This window comes from Oryctolagus cuniculus, chromosome 4 (assembly GCF_051225735.1).
Source record: "Oryctolagus cuniculus isolate XC-2025 breed Fujian yellow rabbit chromosome 4, ASM5122573v1, whole genome shotgun sequence".
Classification (NCBI taxonomy): domain Eukaryota; kingdom Metazoa; phylum Chordata; class Mammalia; order Lagomorpha; family Leporidae; genus Oryctolagus; species Oryctolagus cuniculus.
In genome coordinates this window covers 36,151,192-36,165,389 of record NC_142870.1, presented here as the reverse complement: position 1 = coordinate 36,165,389, position 14,198 = coordinate 36,151,192, and the positions used below count along the sequence as shown (strand labels likewise).

The 14,198-nt window shown below is 37.0% G+C and overlaps 1 protein-coding gene across 7 annotated transcripts in view; it reads left to right on the top strand.

Moving 5' to 3' along the window:
* The window catches only part of ROBO1 (roundabout guidance receptor 1), a 1,247,412-nt gene that overhangs the window by 1,096,881 nt on the left and 136,333 nt on the right, over positions 1-14,198 (top strand). For all 7 annotated transcript variants that reach the window (XM_089330676.1, XM_089330673.1, XM_089330675.1 and 4 more), the window contains one exon: positions 14,058-14,178. In XM_089330676.1, the coding sequence (XP_089186802.1) occupies positions 14,058-14,178 (121 nt within the window). The remainder of the gene's footprint in view (positions 1-14,057; positions 14,179-14,198) is intronic.

The window sequence follows — 14,198 nt, the reverse complement described above, 5'->3', positions numbered from 1 at the left end:
TGACTTTCAAATAAATTAATCGTTAAAGTATAAAAAATATTATATATATATATAAAAACAAGGCCATGTATACAGCAGATGTTGGCACATCATAACTCACATTAATTATAACAATAATAATATAACAAATTCATTGACACAGTTTTTGTGTTTGCTGAGAAAAACATCGGAGACCATTTTTGTATACATAGGACAGGTTTTTTTCCAGGTGGTGGGTTTTTGCAATTGTTAAAGTCTAATTTATAACTTCCAGAGAAGCATCAGAGAATTCAAATGCATTTGTTATTTTTGGTACAAAGTGGTCAGATGTTAAATTTGTCTTCCTCAGGGCAGTATGAAGAAGAGTGGCTTTAACAAAATCTAAAATATGTTTGAGCTCTCAGATTGTAAAAAATTCTAATAGTGTGCTTTCTGCATTGGTGCTGTGCATTTTAAATGCTAAAGATAGGACAAAGTCCTTGCTGTCGTCGAAGGTGTATTCTGTGTGGAAGAGAAGCCAGAAGTGTCAGAGCAAGCTTTCTTCACAGATTTTCCTGTGATCTTTAAGGCTTCGACTGACTGCTGTCACTTCTGCCAGAATCTTTGTCACCCCTTTAATGCTGGAACTTCTGTTTTGGTTTGTGTGAAACCTACCTAGGATTTACAAAATTCTGATTTTCAATGCAAAGTTCCAATATTACACTTAGGTTGAAAGCAAAGCAAAACACCGGTATCTCTTAATCCTGTTAATACTATTTGCACTACATCTTCTCTTGAGTCTTGTTTCTGTCTTGGAACTAAACCATTGATGATGGAGATTGCCTCAAACAAAGAGCGCTCTAAGTGATTTTTTGGAATATTCTTTATATGACCATTTTGTTTTCACAGATAACTATACAAACAAAAGTGAACAGGATGCATTCATTTCTCTTTTGTCCACAAGTTTATCATTAGTTCTCAAGAAAGAGTGAAAAATATGTGTGGGTAACCCTGAAGCTTAATGTAGCCCACCAGAAATTTCTTATAAGGGGCTGACATTTGGCACAGCAGTTAAGAGGCCATTTGGGACACCTCCATCCCTTATCAGTGTGCCTCTGTTCTAGTTCCTCCCAGCTTTGCTTCAGCTTCCAAGTTCCTGTTAATGCGCATCCTGGGAGACAACAGGCAATGTCTCCAGTACTTAGGGTCCTGCCACCCACTTGGAAGATTACTGCCTGGCCCAGCCCTGGCTGTCCTGGGCATTTGGAGCACGCACATTCTCTCTCTCTCTCTCTCTCTCTCTCTCCCTCTCTCTCTCTCTCTCCCTCTCTCTCTGCCTTTCAAATAAATGAAAAATTTTTCAAAAAGAGAAACTTGTATAACAGAAAAAAAATGTTTTAAAAAAGGTCCCCTTGAGCTCCATCTCAAACTTCTTTTCCCTAAATTTGTATTCTATTTCTCACAAGATGAATTATCCTACTTGCTGCCTCTTAGCAAGTATATACATGTCTTCTTTGATTTTAATATGTGCACTGTGGTGGGAATGCATGAGTTATTTATCTTCCTATTGTGTGTTCCTTATGAAATTAGACACAAGTATGTCAAATAACTGAGGTAGATTCTGGCATGATTTCGTGATCAATAAGAGGGTAAAGCAACTGGCCATCTGGATATTGCGTCTCTGACCCCAGCCTAATAAGCCCCAACTTCTGATTAGTCAGTTAAGCTTGTCACTTGCAAGCTCTGTTTCCTCTTTGACGCTCTGGGATTAAAATACCATACAATGTGAATGAGAGTTGACTTCCATTTATAGTTATTTTAGAGATGTTCGTACTTGTATAAAATCTTCATTCCAAGCACTAAGTGCTTTTATTGCTTTTTATGTTTGTCAATTAATAATGCGTTTCCGTGAAGTCAAATCAGTCATTCTGAACTTTTGAATCAAAAAACCCCTTACACACCCAACCTTGATTCAATTTTTCTGGCCATGGTTGTGTGTCCTGTTTGGAATATAACTAATTTAAATTTCAAGAGTAACAAAGCGTGCATGGTTTCTGGAAAAGGCATTAGCTTAGCAAGGTATTTGGAAGTGAGGGAAATTCTCACGCTGGAGCAAAACTCTAGAGAAGAAATAAGCCTAAGAACCCATGGAGAGGAAAAGGGATTTACTGTTGGAAAAGTATTTTCAGCTGGTGTCCTTGTAACTCAGAAGAGCCAAGAGTTTGAAAATGAGGTTTTCTCCCCTCAAAAACTATGAACATTTTTCATCTTTATTCCTAGAGCACAGTCATAATTCCTCAATGGATTTTTATTTCAGGCTGTCTTAGCAGTGACTGTATGTAAATTCAGAATTATAGCCAGATGGTTGGATGAGGTGATAAAAAGCAAACCTGGTTTTGTGGGAAAGTGAAAATTGCCCTTAAGACTTTGTTTTTACCTTTAAAACAGCAGGACTTTGTTTCATGAGACCTGTGAAGGAAATAATACATTAACTTTGATAGCTATGAGCTAAATTAATTTTTCATATCCATTTGGAATACTACCATGAAATCTACCTAGGTAGATTGCGGTGAAAAACCGATCAATTGTCTTACTTTTTGGAGACAGATAGCCAAGGCTGTTTTACTCCCAAACCACTCTTTATATCGCCTCTGTTTTATAGGACTCACTTTGGAGTTCTAGTCTTAATGGTGCGGGAAGCAGACACCTGGGGAGTCTGTGAAACGCCTTCACTGCTTCATCTGCTCCCCATTTCATCAGCACTCAGCACTTGTCTGGCCCTCCTTTGGAATACCATAAATTAGCGGGGCGTTCTCTGTTGATTGCTTTAGGCTGCATGCCTCTGACTGATGCAGGTAAACGGGTGTCCCAGAGAAAATGCCAAGCCCAGATTTTCATATTGACTTTGAGCCACACTTAAGCAAGGGAAATAGGTACATTTTAAGAAAACTGTGTTTCTTCTTTTGGCTATTTCTTGTTAAAATTGGGATTCTTATAAAGGTCCTCTGGTGAGATACCCTAGATAGAGAGAAAGGTACTAATTTATACCTTCAGGAGGAAAATCATCCCCTCTCTTAACTGTCTCTCTGCAGGGTGGCTGCCAGTTGCCTGCAATTAGCAATACAGCTCTTCCTGATGCAGCCTATAATCAAATTATCATAGGTGTGCATGTGCAGAAGCAAACAGCCAACTACCAATTTATAAATTGCTATGAGGAAGAAATGAGAAGTTTAGTAGGAAAAATGGAAATAACAGAGAAATGCAGCTGCCGTACAGCAACTCTCCCAGTCTCTGTTCTCAGCTGGCAGCTCACCAAGCTCTGTTGAGCCACGTGTTCCCACTGGGATAATTGCTTTTCCTGCATGAGTCTCTTGTTGCTTCTCTCTGATGATCGAGTGTGTTTAAACTCCTGGCTGAATTCATGTTGGTTTTCAAATGGTATTGTAAAGTGTACTAGCAAACAAATGAAATTGGATCAGGTTCTCTTGTATGTTTGTAGTCCAGGCAAATATGTGAGGCCAATGGAGAGATCCTAATTGCCCATTTTTCCTCTCATTTCCACTCCTAAGAGGACAGTTAAAAGACCTACAACAAATTACAGTTTTTCTTCTTGTAATGCCGGCCCTTTTGTGAACCAGGGAAAGTGTAGAAAGCCATATGATTGCTGTCAATTCCCCATTCATGTAAGTTCTTCTCAAGGCATATGTACCTGCCCCTGTATCCTTTCGTTAAATAAGATTGTTTTGGTGGAAGTATTGTGAACATCATTTACACTTTAAGTAGACTGTTCAATATGCAATAGGCTTTGCTTAAGAATCCGCTTGTAAATGGAAGAGTAAAACCAAAGTGAATACTTTCCTCAGTGTGATAGAAAACTGACAGAATCTGATTTTTTTTTGTAGGCTGGAGTTTAAAAAAAAAAAAGTCTTGTAAATATTAGCAGCCGATCCATTTTTTCTTAGTTTGACTCATCTGTGGGTACAATTGCTCTCATTTTGTGTCAGGGCTTCATAGTATACCAGCCGTGAGGATGTGACAACCTTACTGAACCATTTTGGAGGAACAGCATGAAACCAGATCATATCTAATCAAGAGACATGAGTGGGAAGTATTTAAAACAGTATCTCTCCTCTCTCCTCTCTTCTCTCTTCCCATCCCCCGCTGTTCCTTTTCATCTACCCCCTCCATCTCTCTTTCATCATCCTTTGACCCCTTCACTCCCCCTCCTCTCCTTTTCTCTCAGTCTCCCTCTCTACCTCTACTCCACTTCTCTGTCTCTCCCATCATCCATTTGAACAAGAATGGGATAGGAATAGGAAGAATTTTTGAAAAATTCATAAAAATTCAGAAATGTAATTTGGTTAACACTGGTTTTTGTTTATCTTAATCTGAAATAAAATGTGTACTTTCAGACTGAAATATGAAGTTATGTGTATCATGCATGATGTAATTTTTAAAATATCAATTTTTGACAATATTAATGCAAATATAAAAATTTATGGAAACTTGTACTTAAGAGAAGTAGTGAGGGTGATTAGAGTTATGGATACAAATAGTGTTCAGTAAGTTATTTTTAATGGTGGTAATTTATCAAAAATTAGCTTTTAACTAATAACTACATTAAAATTTAAATTCCCAGAGCCAGCATTGTGTTGTAGCAGGTTAAACCATAGCCTGCGATGCCAGTGTCCCGTATTAAGCACCATTTCAACCTCTGCTGCTCTGCCTCCAGTCATCTCCCTGCTAAGGTTCCTGGGAAGGTGGTGGAAGACAGCCCAAGTGCTTGGGCCCTGCCACCCACAGGGAAGACCTATGTGGGGTTCCTGGCTCCTGACTTCAATCCAGCCCCAATCATTGTGACCACTTCAGGAATGAACCTGAGGATGGAAGATCTTTCTCTCTGTCACTCCCTCTCTTGGTCACTGTGCCTTTTGAATAAAATAACTAAACCTTAAATAAAAATATTAAGTCCCCTGAGGCCGGCGTTTTTGCTTAGTGGGTAAAGCTGCTGCCTGTGGTACTGGCATCCCACGTGGGCTCTGGTTCCAGTCCCGGCACCTCCACTTCCAATCCAGCTCCTTGCTGATATGCCTGGGAAGGCCAAAATCCCTGGGCTCCTGCCACCCATGTGGGAGACCCCCAGGAAGCTCCTTGCTCCTGGCTTCAGATCAGCCCAGCCCCAGCAGTTGTGGCTATTTGGGGTGTGAACTAATGGATGGAAGATTTCTCTCTGACTGTGTCTCTCTTTTTCTCTCTGTAACTCTGCCTTTCAAATAAATAAATAAATCTTAAAAAAAAGTCCAAAGAGAAGAACAACATCAATTATTAATGTGTTGTTATTAATCAATTATTAATATGTGTCATTCAGAAATATAAAATATCTACATGTACTTTTTTATAGATAGGTATATATAGGTATAATAATTATTATAAATTCATTAAATCATTTAATGCTAGTCATGGCTTCTGTTTTAACTGTTCTTATTTATTCCATGACTTAGCTGGGGATATAAGTAAAAAATATTACCCAGTAAGAACTATCATATTTTCTTTGATATTGTAAGAAATTTGAAATCTGATTCTTTTAATTGATTACAATTTTTTTAAAGTTGCTTTGAGACACTTTGGATTGTGAATCTAATCTTTTGTCATTTGTACAAAGTAATTACGCTACCATCAGTGTTTTTTTCTTAATTTAGACTGCAATAAACCATAATTGTTTTTGAGACATGGAATAGTATGTTTTAGAAGATATGGGTATTTTCATCTGAATGGCCTGACATTAAAAATTGATACCACTCTTGTAGCCAGATTGGGAAGTAATGGTATTATTTTACCTCCTTATTCCACTGCCTGCTCAAAGGAGATCACCTTTTTTGTTTTTTTTTTTTTTCTGGTTTATCATTGTTGTTGATAAGTTAATACCAAATTTTAAGGAAATAAAAGCTGTTATTATTGTGATACTTCTTGATATGTTCCCATTGAAAGGAGTCTTCAAGGACCCTCCAAAACTGTCCTGCAGCTTCATTCACCAAGGAGAATGTCTGGGGGCTGTGAATGGCCATCTGGGTTACCTGCATCTCGTTGTCACTAGGGAACCCTGCAAGGCACTTCTGTAGTTCACTGCAGCTTGCTATCTATTCTGGAGGTCAAAGATACAGGCCGACTTGACAGAATCACTGTGAAGAGAGCTTCTGTCCTAGTAGAGTTAGGGGTGAATTGTTTAACCCTGATACACTTTATAATTCAAAACCTCTCATCTCACTTCCTCTGCAAAATAATATGATAAGGATTCGGTGATAAAAAAATCATGCTTTGCAGAAAAAATTAGTTTCTAAACCCAGATACATTAATAAAGTTTGCTCTTTGTATTAATCCTGCTTCTCAGGCCCTTACCACTGTAAATGAATGGTTCCAATCCTTTAATCATTTAGGAAATTGTAAAAATTAAGAACTGCACAATTTCTCATTGGTTTGATGGCACCTATGTGTGTCCCATCTGCATTATTTGAAGTGTATTTCTCCATTAACCTTCTAAACCAGTATTCTATCGGCTCATTGTTTTGGTGGTTTTTAAAAAACATGTTTCTAGTAAAGAACACAGATTTTTTGAATGCAAAATCTATTAAAGGAAATGAGATAAATTATATGACAGTTTGGTGGTTAGCAATTTGAGATCATCTTTGAAGCCCTTAATATAATTAGCGGTTTCATTTTTGGTCTGTTGAATTCAAGTCACATTAGGTTAATGTAATTAAAAGCAGAAAAGATTTTGTGTAGCCAAACTAGTTAATTAGCCCCAGTCGGTTTATCATGTTAACCTAGAGGTGTATGGATAACATTGTGGGGGTGATGCTTGAAAAAAATTCCTGTGTAACAGATACTGCAAATCATCTGACTTGCTTTAGGGTAGAAAATGAAGACATACCAAGGAGTTCATTTTGAGTTCATCTGTATCTGTGATTGTGAGCCCTGATTGCAGGGTAAGTTGTATATACCATAGAATAACCAGACCAAAAAGCTTAATTTCTTCTTTTTTTGATGAAATATGCTTCTTTGTGTGCAAAACTATAAGAAAGCTTTTTATTTTGTGTTATAGCAATAAAAATACTGATTGTAGGTTTTTTGTTTTTCTCTGCCAACTTGACATATAAAATAGTTATCTTCATTTTGGGCAAAAACACCTTTTAATTTTTCCCTACTATCCCTCCATAAACAATGCCATAAATGAGATGGAGACAGTACACAAAGGACTTCCAACTGCTTCAGAAAAAAAATTTTTTTTAAGTGGTAGGAGAAAGGACATTTACCCCAAAGAAAATGATCATTTTAGTTTCTTATATGGAGAATTCCTGGCATGCAAAAATAAAATATATCAAATATATTGAGAATTGCCATGTCTTAATGTCTCTAAAACATTTTTTAAAAACCCAAGTCTGTTCCTAAGAAAAAATAAAGTTTAAAGATATCTGAGACGTTAAAATTCTGTACCACCTTCATCTCATCTCTCCGCCTCTGTCTCCTTCCCCAAAAGGAGCAAGACCACTGGGACCTTTTTTGTTTTGTTTTGCTTTCATCAAGTATGTATATAGCTGAGGCCCCCCTTTAAGGACTGTCTAGAGCTTATGGAAATGTGGGCCTCTAATGTGGTTACCACTGTGGGCTGGTTAGGTGGATGGTAATGAGGAAGTAAGACCTCGGCCTCGGATTTTTGACATAGGCTAGATGCCAGCATATTGTCTGCAAGCTTAACACGTTCAGCTTCTCCACTCCCCGGATTATGTTAATTGAAATAGTGCGCTGCAGTTCAGTGTTTAACATTGTGTCTGTTCATTATACAAACTAGTTTTTGATAGGTTTACAATTTGGCTGTCAAATGCAGCTGCAGGAAGAAACCTGCCAAGAAATATTTCTGAGCTTGTTTTAAATAGTGCTATTTTTGCATTTATGATGTTTTGTGTGTGTTAGACATTTTTCTTTCCTATCTATGTATAGAGAGGAAATGTCATTTTTTTTCTTTTTTGGTTTGCAAAGGGATACCTTGGTTTAGAATGTATAAAGTCTCCTCGAATTTACAATAAATATTTTTATGACTCAACATAAAATGGTGATTGTTAATAGTAGGTACTGCTCAAAAGCTAGTATGGTATATTTGATCAGGATTATGGTGCAATGTTTTTTTCTGTTCTTTGGTTTGTTGAAAATAATAGGCTATGTACTTAGATTCCGCACGTGTGACTGTAGAGAATAGATTTATGGTTTTTGCTTAGCTCCATTTCAATTCAGCCGTTGATATAATGCCAAAATCAATTTGAATTTATAGAAATTGAAGACTGCTATTTTCCTCCCGTTATTTTATTCTATGTTTGCCCTACTTTGTTGTTTGTTCCTTCACTTCTGTCTGTTTCTGTCTCTATCACCTCTGAGGAAATAAGTTTCTCCCAGGCTTGGTGAGGCTTGTTTAGTCTTCCATTTAACTTGTAACATCTACTTTGGGATCCTTAACCATTATTGGCAGTGAGTATACAATGGAATGTTGTATTTTATAATGAAATTGTCTTATTGATAGAGTAGAAGGCTTGCGTGTATGGATTTTTTTTTAACCAATCTGAGAAGCAGTAGCAATTTCTTCCCAAATGGAATAAATATTTCCTATAGTATCTAATTTTATCTTCTCCCTTTGGTGATATGAAACTGGTACATAAAAATTATACATATTGATGGGGTATAGTGTGATATTTTGATACATGTATAAGAGTACTTCCAAAAAGTCATGGAAAATAGAATAAGAGATTTTTATTTGGGTACAAAAAATTGAAACCCATACATAGTTGATTTGTATCTTTACATTTTCCATGGACTTTTGAAGACCATTCATATAGTAAGAGATTCAGAACCCATAATCACTTTAGATTATCTGGGATTCAGAAATATTTAACTTGAAAAAAACCTTTGATTTTGACTTTGGTTATGACATCAATAATATTAATGAGAATATCTTGATTGGTAAAAAGGAGCAATTTAGTTGACCATATTTTGCATTGGTGACTAATATCTTTGCTCTTGCTACAAGAAAAAAAAGGCATTTATATAATTAAAAATAGGTTTCTTGATATAAGAAAATAAGCATTTATCTCATTAAAATAATTTTTCAGATTTTTGATTAGTTTTAGAGTATACATTAATGTAGAAGTTATATATGCATAAATAGCATTGCTAAATATATACTTTTAGGCATATTTTGATATAGTACAAAAACATCTTAAGTACTTGATTCATCAAAAACATTTTCTGAGAAAAATTTGACAAGGTGGTACCTTAATTATTAGTGATTGTTTACTTGCAATGATAAAGAAAATATTTTTAAACTTCATAGTATATTTCAACTTACATAATACATTTGATGTAGTTATAAACAATGGTATAAAGCAAGTTTATAAAAAACAGAAACAGTATTTTGATTTACATTCAATACCAAAATCGTTGACATGTGCTCCCAAAGCATAATTCTCCTGACAGGTTGAGTTTTATAGTTTACCCAAAACTGAGCCATGCGTAATATATAGTTGGGGCTACAGTTTATAGGGTGTGTACTATAAACTCTTCAGGACTTTATAACTCTCTTCAAATTTTGGTTCACCTCAGCTGTTGTTTTCCCCCCATTTATCTCAACAATGGAATTTTTCAATGTCTTAGAATCTCCTAGTAGTCCCCTCATAACTCTTGTTCAGTTCCCTCCTGTTCAACTGTATAGATTATTTAAAAAATATAATAGCACTGCCGGGTTCTAGTCCCGGTCGGGGCGCCGGATTCTGTCCCGGTTGCCCCTCTTCCAGGCCAGCTCTCTGCTGTGGCCAGGGAGTGCAGTGGAGGATGGCCCAAGTACTTGGGCTCTACACCCCATGGGAGACCAGGAGAAGCACCTGGCTCCTGCCATCGGATCAGCGCGGTGCGCCGGCCGCAGTGCGCCGGCCGCGGTGGCCATTGGAGGGTGAACCAATGGAAAAAGGAAGACCTTTCTCTCTGTCTCTCTCTCTCACTGTCCACTCTGCCTGTCAAAATATATATATATATAATAGCACTGCATTATATGTTAATTAGTGCCCCACAGATGCATCAGCAAGTTCGTTTAAAACTCTCCATCCCTATATATTTCAAATCTATAGAAATTAATTTGTCCCATATGACATCAAAGCTATAGAAGTAAGTCTGTACAGTTGATAAGTACATGTATTCTCCTTGACTTTGATTGTCTGCATATTTCAATATAATTTAGCACTACTCCTAAAGCTTCGTATTTTGGTATAGAATAAGCATGTTGACTTTCTGACTCTAGATAATAAATCTTCAAAGCATTTGTTTCTTTATATTTTGATTTAATTTTTATCTATCATTATGTAATTTTTTTTCAGAAATAGTCACCTAAGTGTGCAAGGATATTTAAGGATAGGTGCTGAGATGTTGGAGGAGCCTTAATGTGTGTCCAAAGGTACAGAACCAAAATAGAAGCATGTGTCTATGGCTACTTCTTAGATGACTTAACATCCATTAAAATAGCTACACTTCCTATCCAGCTTCCTGCTAATGGCCTGGGAAAGCAGTAGAAGATGGCCCAAGTGCTTGGGCCCCCCACCCCACGTGGGAGACCCAGAAGTAGCTCCTGGCTTCAGATTGGCCCAGTTCCAGCCATCGCAGCCATTGGGGGAGTGAACCGCCAGTTGGAGGACCTCTTTGTCTATAACTCTTCCTCTCAAATAAATAAATAAAATCTTTAAAATAGGAGGGTTTTTTTTTTAACCTTTGTTATAATGATTTTATTTCCTCGACATTTTTGTAAAGTGTTTATGTGAATGTTTAAAAACAAGTACATGGTGAAAGGGTAAAATGGATCATCTTGGGAGGATCACGAACTCAAGTTTATTAAACAGCAATTATGATAACAGAGTTGTGGGTTGTGTATTTATTGTGATTTATACGACTCTTATATTCAAAGACACATCTTGCCTAAAATCTCAGCCCTGTTCCTACTTGCTGTGTGACATTGGATCAATCACTTCCCTCCTATAAAAATTTTATTTACTAAGCACTGTTTGAGTTAGGTCTATGCAGGGGAATTTGTTATGCTCCTCCACCTCATAGTCCACGGTCAGGGATAGAAAAGTGATATTGAAAAGTATAATGAAAACATATTGTGATGGTGGTCATGGTGGAGAGATGGACACAGGAGAGCCTAGCCTTCTGAGATGCTTGTTGCCCAAGGTTCTTACTGCAGGGTTACACCAAACATCAACATTTGCATGATATTTTTACAGAAAGATCACTTCAAAACATTTATAATAGCATTGTGAGCCAGTAGCCTCAAGTTGTATATACAGGGATCTTCAAACATTTTGTAGAAAATGGGTTTTATGAAAAAAACTATGCATGGATATCGAAATTATTTTCCTCCAATTACACATATAATTCCATTTCCCATGAACTTTTGGAAGTACTCTATATAAAAGAATGCTGATTTTAGTGCTGTTTATAAGAGGGAAGAGAGAAGTATCCTAAATATCTATCAATTTGGAAATAGTTGGGTAAAACATTCTAAAACTGTAACCATTGAAATTGATGATGAGGGTCTCTGTGCAGTGTTTTCAACAACTGAGATGTAAAAATATCCTCACTTTAATTAAAAATGCAGGTTACAGAAGAGAATACATCACATTCTACTTTTGTAAAACTGCATGTACATATGTTTGTATATAAGTATATGCATATAGCTACTATTATATAGTGTGTATGTATATATGTGTGTGTGTGTGTACAGAGACATCAGAGAAGATTGACAAATCACTGGCAATAATGAACTTTTGCAAGTTTCTTTTGGTGATATTTGTTTTCATCTCTGTATATTCTATTTGGAAAACTTAGGTATATGTGAAAATAATAAAATTGTTATCAATGTATCTTTTTTTTTTTTTTTTTTTGACAGGCAGAGTAGACAGTGAGAGAGTGAGACAGATAGAAAGGTCTTCCTTCCGTTGGTTCACCACCCAAATGGCCACTACGGTGGGCGCACTATGCCAATCCAAAGCCAGGAGCCAGGTGCTTCCTCCTGGTCTCCCATGCGGGTACAGGGCCTAAGTACTTGGGCCATCCTCCACTGCACTCCCGGGCCCCAGCAGAGCTGGACTGGAAGAGGAGTAACCAGGACAGAATCCGGCGCCCCAACCTGCACGAGAACCTGGGGTGCCGGCGCCGAAGGTGGAGGATTAGCCTAGTGAACCGCGACACCAGCCTATCAATGTATCTTGTAGCTGTTATAAACCTTATAAAATCGGCCGGCGTCATGGCTCACTAGGCTAATCCTCTGCCTGCGGTGCCGGCACCCCGGGTTCTAGTCCCGGTCGGGGCGCCGGATTTTGTCCCGGTTGCTCCTCTTCCTGTCCAGCTCTCTGCTGTGGCCCAGGAGTGCAGAGGAGGATGGCCCAAGTGCTTGGGTCCTGCACCCGCATGGGAGACCAGGAGAAGCACCTGGCTCCTGCCTGCGGATCAGCGTGGTGCGCTGGCCAGTGCTGGCCGCAGCGGCCATTGGAGGGTGAACCAATGGAAAAAGGAAGACCTTTCTCTCTGTCTCTCACTGTCCACTCTGCCTGTCAAAAAAAAAAAAAAAAAAATCAAAACCTTATAAAATCATCCAACTGGGTTACAGACTAGATTTTGTCAATAGAAGTTTTCATTCAACAAAAATCATTGTGTGTCTCTCACTGCCTATAACTCTCCCTGTCAAATAAAAAAAAAATCATTGAAGTGACTTTTATATGCAAACATTGTAGATAATATGGGATAGAGTAATGATCAAGGCTGAGAAACATCCTTGGATAATATTTACATTGGAACTTTATGGTTGCCAATTTTAAAAACTTGAAAAAAAATCAACTTCCAAAGCTACAAAAATTAAGCTTCTTTGTTAACATTTTGTTTATTCTAATACTTAAAGGCTTCACTGAAATGTGTCTACTATGACATAATTTGGTTATTCTAAAAGTGCGACTCCACCTATGTAAAATAGTAGCTTCTAGAAATTCCATACTGTAACATGAAAAAAAGTACTGTTTGCCTCCTTCCTTCATAATTCCTCCCCCCCCCTTTTTTTTTGTCACTTTCTCTGCTTAATCAGTACACTTTACAAAGTCACTGTGAAGTCAAAACCTGTTTGAGTACACATCGTGGAAGTTATTCTTGACAAGAACTTTCTAAGAATCAAAATACTGTAGATATTTATAGGTAACAACTCAATTCTCAGTCAAAAGCATGTTAAATTAAGAAGAGATAGTCCAATTTCCATGTCTTAATATTAATTCATATTTATTATAGGTCTACTTCTTCTGTGGATATTTTCATATAATTATAATAAATTTTGCTCAATTAATTGCATGTCCAAGAGTGTACCCAAATGTCACTTTCCAGATGACTTATTAGAATCTGTTCAATCTCTGCCTCCTAAGCTCCCACAAAATTACTTGGAAAGCAATAATATCTGTTTTTATTTTTTTTCAGAAATGGCAGATTTTACTGTTTTTGTAGGTAATAATATTCCTCTCAAGAAACTGACAAATCTAGTAACTTAACAACAGTTTAGCTCCACGTCTTATACTGCTAGAATGTGCTGGCTTGAAATCACTTATCGCTGATTCACATTTGCATATTAATTATAGTCACATGGTTTTAAGAAGTTCTTGATTCTTTCTTCCATTTGCTATTCAAGTTATTCATGCAATTTGTTGTGGTTTTCCTTTCATCAAACAATGTGAAAGAACTTGGCTGATTTGAAACACAAATTTCCATTTATTCAGAATATAAAAAACCTTATAAGTAATGTAAATAAGAGAAATATTTTTCTTCCTTTGTATTATTTGTTTGGAAATCATTGATTATAAACCTACAACCTATCAATGTAGCGAGTAGTAGACATCAACTGTTTCATATAGTTATCCATTGGTTCATACACTTAGACAGTAGACTTCATTTATGAAGACCTCTGTCATAAAAGCATAACTAAAGCAATTTTAATTGCATCGACATCAAATTTATTTTATTTTATGTTTTTTAAGATACGAGGAGGAAAGCTCATGATCACGTACACCCGTAAAAGCGATGCTGGCAAGTATGTCTGTGTTGGGACCAACATGGTTGGAGAACGCGAAAGTGAAGTAGCAGAGCTAACTGTTTTAGGTAAGTGCAGTGCTATCCAG